Source organism: Phyllostomus hastatus, unplaced genomic scaffold (assembly GCF_019186645.2).
Source record: "Phyllostomus hastatus isolate PE091 unplaced genomic scaffold, TTU_PhHast_1.1 phas_contig_173, whole genome shotgun sequence".
In the NCBI taxonomy this organism is placed as follows: Eukaryota; Metazoa; Chordata; class Mammalia; order Chiroptera; family Phyllostomidae; genus Phyllostomus; species Phyllostomus hastatus.
The window spans coordinates 899531-915100 of NW_025333668.1; the positions used below are offsets into that span (position 1 = coordinate 899531).

At 39.5% G+C, this 15570-nt stretch overlaps 1 protein-coding gene across 1 annotated transcript in view; it reads right to left on the reverse strand.

The window, feature by feature from the left end:
- The window catches only part of GRIN2A (glutamate ionotropic receptor NMDA type subunit 2A), a 386027-nt gene that overhangs the window by 77308 nt on the left and 293149 nt on the right, over positions 1–15570 (reverse strand). Inside the window, exon 5 of the mRNA XM_045833744.1 lies at positions 5665–5870. Coding sequence (XP_045689700.1) covers positions 5665–5870 — 206 coding nt within the window. The remainder of the gene's footprint in view (positions 1–5664; positions 5871–15570) is intronic.

The following is a 15570-nucleotide window of genomic DNA, read 5'->3' on the forward strand; positions in this document are numbered from 1 at the left end:
TCTTTAGACCAGAGTTTAGTAATTTGATCTTAACTGAACTACAAAAACTTACTAGAAAATAGAAGAGGGTGTGCAATTCACAAGGGAAAAGTTGTGCCGCATTCTATCATTGCAGACAGGGGTTTGCAAACAGAGTGACAAAGTAAGGGTGGCTGGCTTAGGAAAGGCACTTTCCTTAAGAAAAAACAGTTCAGCTAAGAATCAGAAGATGTGAGGTTTACCCCATATTTGAGGCCACAGATTTAATGCCTCACGATTGAGTCATCTGTCAAAGGAGGGCTCACTCATAACATTTTCCCTCCCTACCTACATGGCAGGAAGTATAAAACGTGACACTATCAAAGAGCAATGTCCTTCATTAGAAAAAAAGCCCTATTAAAATACAGAGTGTTTAACCAAAGACACTGAAATAGAGGCCAGGCTGACAGTGCCCACAGAAGAGAGTAGAGGAAATTTAAGGGGACAGTGGGAAGGGTTCACAGGAACAAACTTAAAGGACACATGGTCATAAACTAAGGGGAGGGTGGCAATGGGAGGGAAGTGGGGAGGGGTGGGAGGGGGGACTGGATTGGGAGTAAAAAGGAGAAAACTGTATTTGAACAATGATTAAAATAAAAAAAAGAGAAAAAATATAGAGTGTTTTAAAAACTGTCTTAAAAGCTATCATAATTTATCAAGGTTACATCCATTGCTTTGTGCTAGCCACCTTACTTTATTTACCTGACCATACTCAAAGGACATACTCAAAGGACACCCACAAAAATAAGAAATGCCTTTAAAAGGGAAGGAAACATGAAGGAAGATTGAGACCTCTCTGGGCAATACACTTGATTCCACCTTGCACTTGTGGATTCCCTCTGCTTTTGAGTCATGCACGCTATGAGATATGTGCTCTAGTAGAATATTTCATTGTTAGCACATCTACACATTACCTGAGCACTAAAATGAAAAATCCAACATCATAATAAGAAAATACTTATGTTTCCACATCATATGAAAAAGTAAGTTACATAGTGATATATACAGAATGACCATAGCTATATAAAAACAGATGAGCTTAGGAAATATCTGAATGGAAAAACAATAAAATATGAAGCATATCTATTTTTGAATGGTCAGACATGGTTTTTTCATTTTCACATTTTTAGCCTCCCCCTCACCAAATTATCTGCAGTGAGTATATACTACATACATAACTGGATACACACACATCAAGCATCTTTGCTATAGAGCTACATCTTTACCCATGAAAATAAATAGATTTGATAATATAACTGTGAGCAATGAAAGCGGGTTGCAAAATGAAATCTTTATTTCAGTGTTTATCTTATCTCAGGATCACAGATCACCTATTCTGAATTGCTGTCTTCACCATTGTCTCCTTCCGAGCCTGTCCCCACTCTCTGTTCAACCAACTTGCTTCTGTCAGCCAGAACACCATGGAGACTTTATTTCTAGTCTAGAGGCTCAATAGCCTCCTCTGACCCTGCGACTCTCAGCTTGGGGGGCATGGGAGACTACATCTCTATACATTTACATATGATGATTGGTGCACTGAACTCCATAGTGTAATAGGTAGTAGGCATCTTCCCAATCCCCACCAATCTTGCAGAGCAGAAGGGGTCAGGCTGGAATTACAACTGCTATAAGCACATTAAATTAATGGCATTTCCAAATATGACTTCCTTCTTGGTATCTGTGACTCTGAAAAAAATGTATCAAAATCAAATTCTCTTTCTTCCTGGCCACTGTAGGCCATGCATCACTGTGTCTTCTCTACCTCTTGCCATTTGTGTCATCCTCACTCTCTGCTCCTTTGCTTCTTTTATTACAGCCTCTTCCTTCCCTTGGTCAAGATTCTTAGAAGAGTTTGAACAAGAGTTACGAATGCTTGAGGTTTAAGATTCAGGGTCACAGGCATGTAGTGACCTATATGATTCTTTGGCTTCACTGGACACCTCAACCAGTTTATAAGTTAATTATGCCCCCATGTCCCCTAATACTAAGTTATTTCTAGATACTAAGTTACTGATGCATTTTCACCCAACCAGTGCCCACTGAGTAACTGCTCTGTGCAAGGCACAGCACTAGTCCCTGGGGTCACAGGCCAAAGAAGACATGCAGCAAATGCAGCACTTGAATTTATCATGGGAGTTATGGAAACACCACCAGTTTGTAATGGGGAACTTGCAGTTGGTTCCTATCACAGCCCGTGTGTGTGTGCATGTGTGTGTGTGTAGGGGGTGTGACTTAACTACATAGACATCTGAGAAATGGTGCAGATGTATTCTCTCTCAGCTCTGTCCCATCTCCCAAAATAAAGGGTGACTCATAAAAAATATATATATATGGAAGAAGATCCAAGAAATCCAGTTCTTCAGCTCCATGGTTTCCTAGTGTGGCCAGTGGATATGAGCATGGCCACACCAGCCTGACAGAACAGCTTTCAGATCCTGGGTCTGCTGCTAACAACCCTGAAAACTCAGATGAGTCTCTTCAGTCACAGCCTCAGTTTGCTTGTTTGTAAATTGAGAAGGCTGACACTTACCTTGCAGGATAATTGAGAAGATAAAACAAAGTATCTAAAGCACCCTCACGTAAGCGCTTAAAAATGTATCTCCTCTCTGCTCACCAATGATTTGACAGTTTTGGGGATTAATTGATAGTATGGCCATTTTTCTCTATATAGCAAGGCCAGATAATTTCTCCTTAACAATTTTCTCTTTGTGCCTTAACATTCAAATAGCAGGCTAGAAGAAAAGTCTGGTTTCTCACCTCATTTCCTATTACCTATGTTTGTAGAAGACCTTTGTATGCCCTCAAGACTCCACCATTTACCAGAAGTGAGAAACAAAGGGTCTTCTCTGGGAGAATATCACCAAGAAAACACATACAATGTGTTATCTAACAGAAATCTTTTTTGGATCCAATCAGCCTGCCTCAAGGATATTACCTTTAAGAAATTCAATTGATCCAAGATGTGTTATTCTTGGGATTAGTGGATCCTAGTAATTTTCTTCATTCTTAGGTAAAACAAAGACTAATGTCATCTAGATGCACAGTAAATTATGTCCCCAAGTGGCAAAAGGAAAGCTAACTAGTCACCACCTTTCACAGGAACCAAAAATGTGAATTTGAATCTATCCATCTGTTTAAATTCTTCAGTGGAAGAGTCATTTCTTTCAAAAAGAGTAATATACTTGGGGGTTCCTTTTCTCCATACAAATATGACTCAAGACTTGGTGACCTATTGTTTTTAGCTCTAACACTTCTGATGTTAAAGACTTCAATCGTGAAGCACAAGAGGCCCTCCTTACTGACCATATTGAAACAGAAAAGGCATTATCATAAGGGAGGTGCCCTGTTGAGGTTACACTCTGTTTTGTGCCAGCCACTCTGCTTTCTTCATCTGACCAAGTCCTGCTCAAAGATCACCCACTAAAATCAAAACATACTTTGACGACTTCCCCATTGTTTCCCCCACTCATCACCCTATAGTGCTGCTCTAGGCTTCCATCTGTTTCCAAAACTCACCAGTCTCTTTCCTGCTGCAGGGTCTTTACTTACACCTGCTGTTCCCTCTTCCTGGGAGGAACTTCCCCCGGTTTTTTCCATGTTTCACTCTTTCTCATCCTTTGTCACCTTAATTCTTACCTGTGTGAGCTAAAGGAGCCCAGCATACCTTAAAATGCCCTCTTATCACACTACCTTCTTTACACCCTGAACTAGGTTTGTCATAACGTGGAGTTGCTCTGGTCCTTTATTGGTTGAGTTGTTTTTACCTGTTTATGCTCCACGACTGCAAGATCTGTCTTCTGTCTTCCCTGTTCATTGCTGTTTCCCTTGTGACAAGCACTTTTGCCTAACTCATACACTGTGCTTAACATGTATTTATTTATTGACCAATCTATTCAAAATTTCAACTCCAAAGAGGCTGACAACTCCAAAAAGGCTAATCATTATTTGTTGAATAATCTACTCAGAATTTCAACTCTGAAATGGCTGCTTATTGATAAAAAAATTTTCTCCAAACCAAAATGTTCCTTCAAAATATATTTAGCAATCATATTTTTAAAAAATTATCTTTATCCCAAGAGCTGAGATCTGGGGATTTGCATCTTGTATAATAACTGAGGTTGGAATTTGTAATGTGGGAGAGGAAAAGTATCCTTTACTCAGCTGTTCAAGTATCTTCCATATCAGTAGGTCATGTTCTGTGCTTGACACTGGGGACACCAAAATTAATAGGTCACATTCCCTATATTTAGGCAGCTAATAATCCAGGGGGGAATACAGATAAACTGTAAGCCACAAAAATGGTGATAGAGATAGAGTGGAAGGGACTGGATGTTTGTGTTTCCTCAAACTCATATGTTGAGACCTAATCCCCAGTGTGATGGTATTTGGAGGGGGAACCTTGGGAGGTAATTCAGTCATGAGGGTGAAGCCCTTCAATGAATGGAACTAGTGCTCTTATAAAAAGAGACAGTAGAGCTTGCTTTCTTCTCTGTAATGTGAGAAAAAGATGATAAGCAGAGGGCCTCATCTGACACTGAATCTGCCAGCACCTTGATTTTGGATTTCCAGCCTCCAGAACTATGAAAAATCAATGTCTGTTTTTTAAGCTGCATAGTCTGTGATAATTTGTTATAGCAACCTGAACTGACTAAGACACAGAGACATATCCAGAGTACTGTGGAATTAGGGAGAATGAACACAACTTGGGGATGGAGTGGTTAAGACTTAAAGGACAAACAAGAATTAGCCAAGTGAAAGGAGGTGATCAGAAAATACTCTGAAAAAAAAAATAAAGTAGATTTCCATCCAACTGTAGGCCTTTTCCTTTAGTAATTCCCCCATAAGGGTGGTATTTTTGTTTATGTTTGTATTAGCAGAGACTATAATCAGGGCCTTGGACTTAGCCATAAAGCTGTATGCTTCTCTAAAAGGTTTATACATTAGGGAGAACCCTTCACCAGAGGCTATGATAAAAAAAAAGTCAGTTCTTTCTTCAAATGTAATAAAGGAGGGAATGACATAGATGCAATGTTTGCTTATTGCTGGTGAGCTAGGGAATTGCCAGGAGATCAGATCCACCCTGGTCTCATCAGGATGTCATTTGTAAGGTATATGTTGACCCCCAAATGGAGAGATGTTTTGAAAATTTTTGAAAAGTTTGGATCCAGGAAATATAAAAGAGATGAAAGTTAGTGGAAGGTGCAGGGTTAAAGGAGAGAGACAGCTATAAAAATGCAAAGAAAATGATTGTTTAAAGAAAAATTGAAAGAGAGGGTTGATTTAGCATAGTGGCTAAGAATCTGGACCAGTGTTTGAGTTCTGCCTTTTCCACTTACAAGCTGAATGGCTTTAAACATGTTTCTTAATCTTTCCATAACTCAGTTTTTATCCTATTAAAAATAGGATAAGTATACTTATCTTGCTGTTAATAAAAAGTACACTTGCCTGTACTGCTGTTATTGAAATTAAGTAATGCAAACCACTTGGAGTAGTTCTAGTTTAAGTATTTTTAAAAAATCTATTATATCTATTGTAATAAGGTATATTTTCTATTATATTTTATTATTTTATAGATTTTGCTATTATCAATGGTACATGCTATTTTAAATGACTGGGCACATTAAACTGACAGCATCCCCAACTCACTTGATTTTGATGAACTTCCGACATGGAACAGTGTTCCGCACACACGTCTCGGTCAGCGGGTCTATGTCTTCCACAATGACAAAGGGGGCCTCCTCTAGGGTGACGATGCTCAGGTGGTTGTCATCCGGCTCACAGTCCGAAAAGGACTTGTACCTTGGCCACACGGCATGCCTCAGGCTCAGGGTCTGGTTCTCCCACTTGCCCACCTGCATCATAAAGACAAAGACAGGTCTGCGTTTTCTTGCACCGCTGACTTCTGGAAAGACAAGTCTTTCCCCATAAGGGGAACGGAAGAAGCATCCATCCACCTTCAGGGTTTTTCCGTTATCTACCTCCACATACATATCTGCTTCTATGCTAAGAAAAATGGGGACAAAGAGAGAACATAGTGTGTGGGCTCTCTCTAGACTGATTTAATCATGGGGGTTTTGCCTAAGCACTGATAGTTTTAGAGGTCCCTGGGTGACTCCAAAGTCCTGTTGGAGTTCAGGATCCCTGATGTCATGAAAACAGCCCGACTTTTAGAATCAGAGGGATCTGGGCTTGAGTCCCCAACTCTGCAGCTTATTAGATATACAATCCCAGGCAAGTTCTTAGTCACTACGAGCGTCTGTCTCTTATCTGTAAATAGGAACGATGTTACGTACTTGCTAAGGATGTTGTGGGAATTAAATAAGGCAATTTGTGAAAAGCATATAGCACAGTGCCTGGCCCCAGAGTCAGGACCACATACTTTTCCTTTTAAGTGTAGAATAGAGGCAATGAAAAGGAGGAAGATTAAACAAAACAAGTGCTATAAAAAGAAAAAGAGGAGAGGGGAAAGGAAGATGGAGTGGAGGGAAGATTAGGGGGAGAGATAACACAAGGGACAGAGCAGGTGAGGAAGTTAGAAGTATCACTTCAAGCTCAGATATGTTTCTATTTCAGTTGCAAATTAAGGGGAACTTTTATTAATCCAGCACAGAGTGGAGACCTCTGCTTAGTATACATCAACTCCTGTCAAAATGGAATTGATGTGTTCCTTCTGAGCAGCAGTTGGCATCTTAGTGAAATCAAATTGAAGGCTGCATGTTTTGAACCTTAATTTTATTTGACAGTTTGTTGGCACTGTTCACATGCACATGGAAGGAAGCTGCCCCCAGCATCGCACTTTCCCCGTCTTCCTACTACTCCCACGTGCAATTGTTTGACACCACACGTCAGCTCTTTATTTGTAATACCAACTTCAAGGAAAACACCTCATCTGAAACGCTAAGTGTCAAGTCCAGGCTCATCTGTGTACATGACCCACTCACCTCTCCTGCTGGAACATGTCACTAGAAATGAATCTCAGGCCATTAAAGAGAATTCAGACTCTCTGAATACCAGGGGAGGTGGAGAGGTGGGGGAGAGAAGGCAGTCAGTGCTGTCTAAGATGACCTCATCATTTGGACTGGAAAATTTTTGCTGCTTATAGAGGGATATTCCATGTGGTCAATTACAAAACTGTCAGCTTCACTGGTACCTTCGTTTTTAAGATAGGAAGGGGAGTAGAGTAATTTGGTCAAACAAACATGTTCATGTACCCATGCCGTGATGTGCAACATAAGCTGAAGAGAATATCGAGCCCTTCCAATCCTTCATCCTTTCAACACAGATTTATTGAACACCATCTATGAGCTGGCACCAGCCTGGGAATGGTGGTAGATAAAAACAGAATGATTCCTTCCTTCTTGGAACAATCAGTTGGCTGCAGGTCAAAGATCATACCAATAATAGTAAATATGCACAGTCAAAGAGATATCCAACTTTTTTCTTTTGGGACATGTTATATCAACCCTCCCGCCCCTTGTTTTTTTTTCCCCCATAGGCTAGATAGTTCAGTGGGTAAGAGAATAGCTTTTGGAGTCAAACAGAACTAAGTGTTAATCCTGGCTTCACTCATTAGCTGAGTATCCTTACAAAAGTCATCGAACCTCTCTGAGATTCACTTTGCCTATCTGTAAAATGTGGATAAAAATAGGATATGACTTACAGGACTATAGTGAGATTTGAATGAGCCAAAAATATACAAGAAGCATTAAGCATAGAACTTAGCACATGACACATGTGGTAGCTGCTGTTATTGTTGTAGTAGGCATTTAAGATGTAGCTCAAGTATCACATAATCTTCAAAGGCATTCCTATCTTTCCTAGTAATATAGAACTTTGCATCTATCTCTACCATAGCATTTGATGCTACAATTGTAACAATGTCACTTTTGAGCACTTCTGGGTCAAGAAATGTGCCAATATCACCACTTAGTTTAAACCTTCCAAATCCCAAATGGTGAGGATTATTATTCCAACTTCACAATTCAGAAAACTGAAGCACAGAGAGGTTGCATGGCTTGCCCAAACACATACAGCTAGTACATGGTGGAACCAGAGCTATAGCATGGGGCTGTCTGAATCCAGAGGCATTTTCCTACTTGTGCTTCTATTAATTGATCTGTACTAATCACATTATAACTCTAAGACCCTTCCTTCCTTCAGAGGCAACCCCTAGAGTCACAATACTACATAAATAGAGGCAAAGACTGTTTAGCTAGCCGATCTTTAGTGATGTCATTGACCACATCACATACCCTACACAGTAGGAGGCAGGCGAAAGTTCCAGCCCAAGACTGACTCATGGAGAGAAAGGTTGCAAAGGTTTATGAGTTCCCAGAGTGTAATAACTTCTTAAATCTTTTCTCTCTCCCTTCCCAACATGTCTAAGTAAGCACCCATGAGTCAGCCAAGGAGGATGTAAAAACTTGATCAGGAGCTGAAGCTGCTGTGTAAACATTGCCCTAGATCCTGAGAGCTCTTACCTACGTTTCTGAATCTGACAGCTTCCTCTGATAGGCTACCATTCCAAACACCAAATATCCCACTCCAAGGCTTATATACCAGACAGGGGATAACAGACATCCTTCACTTCCCCTTCCTATATCTCTGTTTCAAGGGACTATAAATGAGTCTAGTGTTTATAGACAGGTTTAACAGAAATTCATTCATTTCATAAATACCAAGAACTGTATTAGACACTAAGGATACTATAGAGAAAACAACAAATTACTTGCATGGAATTTTTATGCTAATTGGGAAGACACATATGGGTCAAATAATCAGATGAAGGTATACATCATGTAAACTGGGAGGAAGAAAAACTGGGTCTATGAGAGGAAAAAGGGGAAAAGAAATCAGAGAAGACTTCCCAGAGGAGGAAACATTTTGAGTTACAAATCTAAGATGAGTGGATGGGGAGTAAGAGGAAGGGAGAGTATTCTAAGAAGGAAGGGGTCAGAAGGTGCAAAGCCTTGTTGGTCCTATAAGGAGTTGAGATTTACCCTCAGAGTTAATATAGTCTATTAGCCCAAATGGAAAATGATATATAGAAGTCATCATAAACGTATTTCTGTACATTACCTGCCTGAAAGTAAAGGTTCTTATCTTCCTCAATTTATTTATTTCTTTTTAATTATGAAAAAGTTAACTCATACAAAAGTAAAGTAGTAGAATGAATTTCTGTATTCCCATTATCTAGCTTCATTAGTTATTAACTCATGTCCAGTCCTGTTTCATTTATATACGACCCACTTTTCCCATACAAAATTGAAGAAAATCCCAGCCATCATGTCATTGCATTCACAAATCTTTAATTTGATTTAAATATCTAATCACTACTTGCTTAATAACATTATACTTCAACAATCTATGTGTTTATGTATTTGTTTCACTCATTAGGTTATAATTCCCAGTGTAGCAGAGATTTTTATATACATAGTGATTGATTTCTATGTACCCAGCTTCTAACTCAGGGCCTGGCTCAAGGAGGGACTTAATGGACAGTTGTTGATGGAATGAATGAACATACAGTCAGAAAGTGCTAGTAGATTGATCAATGTGCCTTATGTGCCTTAGTTATGGATTCTTGCACCCTAAAGAATAATCTACGCTGGGCCAATGGGAATTTTCCATGGAACTTGCTGGGACTGTTAGAATAGGGTGGTCATGACAGAAGAAGCAGTGATTAAAAGTGGAGCTAAGAAATAGAGAAAAGAGAGCAATAAAGTTATGATGGCATGACTTGAGCTCTTATAATAATAGAGGTTGACATTCACTGGGCACTTACGTATTAGGCACCATTTTTAGTACTATTTTAATTCTTATAAACACTTTATACACAAGAAAAAGGTGAGGGCAGACAATTTTTATCTCTATCATAATTTTTTCTTACTTAAAAACAGTCCCAAACAGACTGTGCGGTAGAAGACAAAAAAATCTTTGCCTTCAAAACAAACTGCATTTTGGTGATAAACCTTTGAGCATTTTTTCAGCAAGTATGCTGAAGTTTTGAGGACAAAGAAAAGTTATTTTGTTGAGAGAAATAGATAAAGGGGAAATTAATTTTATAATTATTTTTTATCCATTCTCATTAATAAAATTTAAATACAGTGTTTTTAAGAAAGCAAATTGCTCTTTAGATCCTGGGAAGTGTTTTGTGAAAGGGCAATGATTACTTCTTGAAATGTTTAGAGGAAAGATAATTTCAGCTCCAGAAACTGACTCTTAAGTTAATATTTACCCCTTCATGTCTGGATAAATTCAGATATGTCACAGAGGCTATAAGAGGCTGGAAGAAATTAGGTTAATAGATATATGTGGCTTTCCTTTCAAAGAGATACAGAGTGTTTGATCTTATTTGATCTATTCATAAAATGCTTACAAGAGATGATTAAAATGGCCTCATTCCTGGTCTCCTGGTCTCCCAAGCCACCCCCTAAAAACATATCTAGACACCAAAATCACAGATTTACCCTTACTCGGATCCTTCCATGGTGCATTCTGCCTGCAGAATCAAATCCAGACTCCCCTTTACATTAAAAGAACCTGTGCCCAGGCTAGGTGGCTCAGTTGGTTGGAGCATTGTCCACACATCAAAATATTGTGGGTTAGATTCCTGGTCAGGGCAGATGCCTAGGTTGCAGGTTTAATCCCTGGTTGGGGCACACATGAGAGGCAACTGACCAATGTTTCTCTTTCACATTGATGTTTCTCTCTCTCTCCATCCCCTCCCCTCCTACTCTCTCCCTCAAATCAATAAACATACAGGTAAAGATTTTTTTAAAAAAGGACCCTATTATATAGGTCCAACTAACCTCACCACACTCTCACTTATCTATCACTTTTTTGAGCTCCTTCTCTCTCATATACTCTATACTTACTATCACACTAAAATATGTGCACCTTCAAAACACACACACACTGACATGTACACACTCACATATGTATACATACACATACAAGTACATATATGGATATATCACATACCTATGCATCATACATAAACCTACACATAAACACACACCTACATACATATATTCATACTTACCCAAGCTCACAATACACACATATATACACTCACACCCACATGTACATGCAAAACTACACATACACATGTACCCAGCACACACATAAACTCACACCTCTACCCATTCACACATACACACACAGACGCACACACTGCTAAGCCACAATGATGCATCTAGTTTTCACTTCTCACCACACACCCTGAACAATACTCACTTCCCTGCTTTGCCTGCACTATTTCTTCTACCTTATCATCTCCACAGATTGAAATCCTATCCATTGTTTCCAGGTCCAGCTCAAATATCACTTCTCCCATGGAGCCTAATTCTCTAGCTAGATTTTATTTTACATTTTGCATGCCTCCAGGACATTTTCTTTTTCCCAATGAATTCTCTCACTGTTCATTCATGCCATCAACACACATATGTCCAGTGCTTTATGCTGTGCTGGGCACTGCAGGAGGCTCTGAAGCTACCAGGCCTGGTCCCTATCCTCAGTTTCCAGTCTGGTTAGAGAGACGTCAAAGCTCAGTGTCAATCAAGTGAGATGACTGCCTTGTTAGGGTAAGCAGAAGATGCTACTGAAGCAGACAGCTTCCTGCTCTGGAAGGAACTAAAAGATGCTTCCTGTAGGAAGTGGCTTCCAACTGTGAGCCAGACCAACAAAGGTGAGGTGTGGCTTGTTAAAGATTCTATCTTTATCCACAGGGCAACTGAAGTGTATAGAAGAGTTAAGGGTGGGGATGACTGACGTCTTTTAATCAGGGAAGTGATAAATCAATGACACATTAGAACACTTCTTCCCAGTACAGTGCAGAGACAGGGCTTATGGCTAAACAATTGTGCCTGCAGAGAGGTGGTTTAGCAGATAGTTGCATTAATCTAGATAATGCTGACATAGGGCCACACCAGTGAGGCTAGCATAGCTCATGAGATTCCAAAGTGGTAGAACCAACAGAACTTGGAGACCAATTTTATAATTGTATGGAAGTGGGGAGCAATGGCCCAGGTAGTGCTGAATTATGGTTCTGTTGAGTATTCAGCCTGGCCAGGCTTCCACAACCCTGTGATCCACATCAGATATACTGTAACATTCGCCCCCAAGTCAGTTGGATGAACATTTGCTAAATTGAACTCAATTCAGACTGCAGCATACCATCAATTTTTACTTGGAATTTAAAGTTAAAAGCGGAAAATGGCCTGTTTACTGAGCTTCCTCTCCTTGGAGAAAAGATAATAGGGGTTGCAACATTAAAAAGGAAATTTATTAAAATTGACCACAGAAGCAGAGTTCACGCTGTCTGTGTTTTAGCTCAGCTGGCCTCAGTTAGCTAGCTCACTGGGTGATTTCATAACCAAGGTGGAAACAGGCCTTAAAACAAACACTTCATGTGTGCGAAACACTGGAAAATATTTCACTCTGGATAATAAGCAATGATTTACTCCTAAGCTGGAGAAAATGAGTAATTAACTCCTCAGGAAGATGAATTTAAAGGAAAAAAAAAGCAAACAGGAGGCCAAGTTTTCTCCACCTGAAATATAAAGACTTCCAAAGGATATGAGATAAATGGCCGTGAAGGAAATTTAAAATGATTTAATGTCCATATTCAGCATAACTACCATCATCGATTAGCATCACTTCCATGCCTTGGCATGCAAATCTAATACACAAGCAGGCAGATAGCAGGTTTTATACACAAATAATTTTGTGTCTTGGGTTGCTGCTTGAAACCAAACACAAATTTCAGTTTGATTGATCTGGAAACTACAACACATATATTTGAGCCACAGCTTGATATTACGTTGAAATGTGCTTTATCAGGAGTACTTTGCAGTTGAGTCCAGTGATTTTGTTTTCAAAGACCCAAGCTAACGTTCATCCCAAACAGCTAGAGTCTGTTGAAACCAAATGTCTCATTGGAACTCAGCTTTCCCCTGCAGGGTATATTCAGTTTCTTCTACAAAGAAACTGCTGAAAAGTAGGTGTGGGTCAAATCTATCTTGTCTTCAATGCCCTGGGGCCACAGATGGCCACCAGCAGAGTGACTTGAAGAATTTCTTTTTAGACACTGAAATATGTCTGTGATCTTGGAATGCACTGTTGTTATTGTTGTTGTTGTTGTTGTTTTGCTTTTCTTTTTTAAAAAATTTTATTTTAATCATTGTTCAAGTACATTTTTTTGTCCTTTACTTCCATTCCAGCCCATCCACCCACTTAAATGCAATTATCTAAGGTGGTGGGACTATGAAACTTCAGCACAAATAAGAACCTCTCCTTGGGAGCTGCATAAGAAGATAGACTCCTAGATCTCAGAAGTGTCTGTACCAGTAGGTCTGGGATGAGGCCTGGGAACCTGACTTTTCAACCAGGATCTAGGTCATTCTGTTCTAGGTGGTTTAAGGACCACACTTTGAGAACTACCTAAAGAATTGTACCTATGGGTACAGCAGGATTAAATACAACATATGAAAAAGATGGAAATCTTTCTTCTTGGGTTACTTATGTAACCAGCGGCAATTGCCAGCAGATCTAAATGAGTTTAATCAGCTATTAGAGCCTTAATTAAATTCCTCTCAGTTGAAATTTCAGAACTGCCTAATTGTTACACAGCTCACATTGGAGCAGTTGATTTTTTTCTCCTATTATAACTGCTCTCAAGATAATCTAATACCTTTACAGATAACAGTGTCAGCTGTCTTAGAACCTAGCACTGAGATGGTAATTCATGAAAACATGTTTTGATCATCATTATTTCCACAAACAACTTGCATATTTGCTTCCTGTCTCCTCTTGATGTTCAGCCAACAGCAGAAGAGCTCAATGCTCGTACAACCTTAGATTTAAAAGTGAAAGTCCCTGGAACCATAAGCCGCCATTTCCTTCAGAAGTTCATCTATAATCTTTGGTCCTCCACGGTTCCTGTTCCCAGGTCCCCGAGGATCGATATAAGTTCTATTTCTTTGGTTTTCTTTTAATTCTTTGTGTGCTTTCAAAAGTGGCATGCCCTGGTAATTGGCTAAACAGTTAATAGTGTTTTTTGTCTCTTCTTTGGTTCCACATTGGATTAATATAACATGAGAGACTTGAAAATTCAGCAGAACATATAAAGGAGCTCTTTCATAATTACTAATTAATTTTCTGAACATGCTCTTGGGAGTCCCTCACTGTGTAACTTCCATATCAGCCAATCTTCCATGGGTTGTAATAATGATTATTAAATAATTAATAAGCATAATAACTGGCATTTCTTGAAGGACTGTGATCACCCCAACATGCATTTTCTCATTTCACCCTCACAACCCTGCATGAAAAAGGCCATTATAACTTTTACTGATTAGGACGTGAGGGCTAAAATGACTTGCCCAAGATCAAATAGCTAGTGAGAGCTTCTGGAATCTGAGCTCAGAGTACCTGACTTCAGAACCTGGGGCCATTACCAGTCCTTGATAGTCCCAAGGTTGCCATCAGATTTGCTTTGGGAAATATTATGGCAAACAGGAGCAGTTGGTTTGTTGAGGCAACATTCCATGGGTCAGTTGGAAAAACCTTGTGGCAGAAGGAGCGATGGCCTGGGGAGCTGGCACACCTCAGGTCAGCCTCTCACTATGCACAGCCTCACCTCTTTGGGGAGGAGCAGAGTCTGCCTTTTCTGTGAAGTACAGCCAGCAGTGGTCCTCTCACACTTTTCTTTCATGTATGCTGGTTTTATTTCCTCAGTTTACCTGTGAATTGATTCTTCTAAGGGCCTTGAATTCCACCATGAAAATGCCTCTACCAGCAGAACTGCAGTGAGCCTTCACTGGCTTGAGGTTGAATTTCACCGCTATTAACACTGACATCCAAAACCCGACCAGAATAATAGATCAGGGGAAAAAAATCCACTGCTCTGATGTGAACTGAGTGACAATTAGTTAATTTGGTGATTTCAACCAAAAGGAATGTAATTAAGTCCCTAACAGCTGATTAGTCTTTTTCTTCGCCTCTGTAGTCATCTCCATTCCTTACATAAGGGGACTTAGAAGAGAGGATTGTACCTTCCCTTTGTAAGACCTTGTACTTGAGATGCTGATGGCCACAACAATGCAAGACTGTTTACAGTGCTGCATCTGTTATTATCAAAACCCAAACATAAACTTGGTTGAATTTTTTAAAGGGCTACTACCTTTGGGGAGAAAACCAGAATGCAATAGATCTGCAAAAACAGTTCAGGAGAAGATGTGGGAAAAAAATGGAACAATTACAGAAACTGAGATGGGGTGAAAGGGGGAGGATAAGCACGTAACATTCAATCATAACTTGACCTAAGTCCTCTTTAACAATTATAGTGATAACCATTATTTATTTAACACTTTCACAAAGACAATTTAGAAATACTGTAAAGATTTCTTTTTGACCTTCTAATGTACTTTTTGGGTAAATTTCAAAGATCAGTGTTGTTTCTACTTGTAAGATAAATGAAATGCCATTTGCAATCTGGCAAAGCAAATAGCTCTTTTTGGGAGTATTTACCTGAATGATATTTAGCAGCTC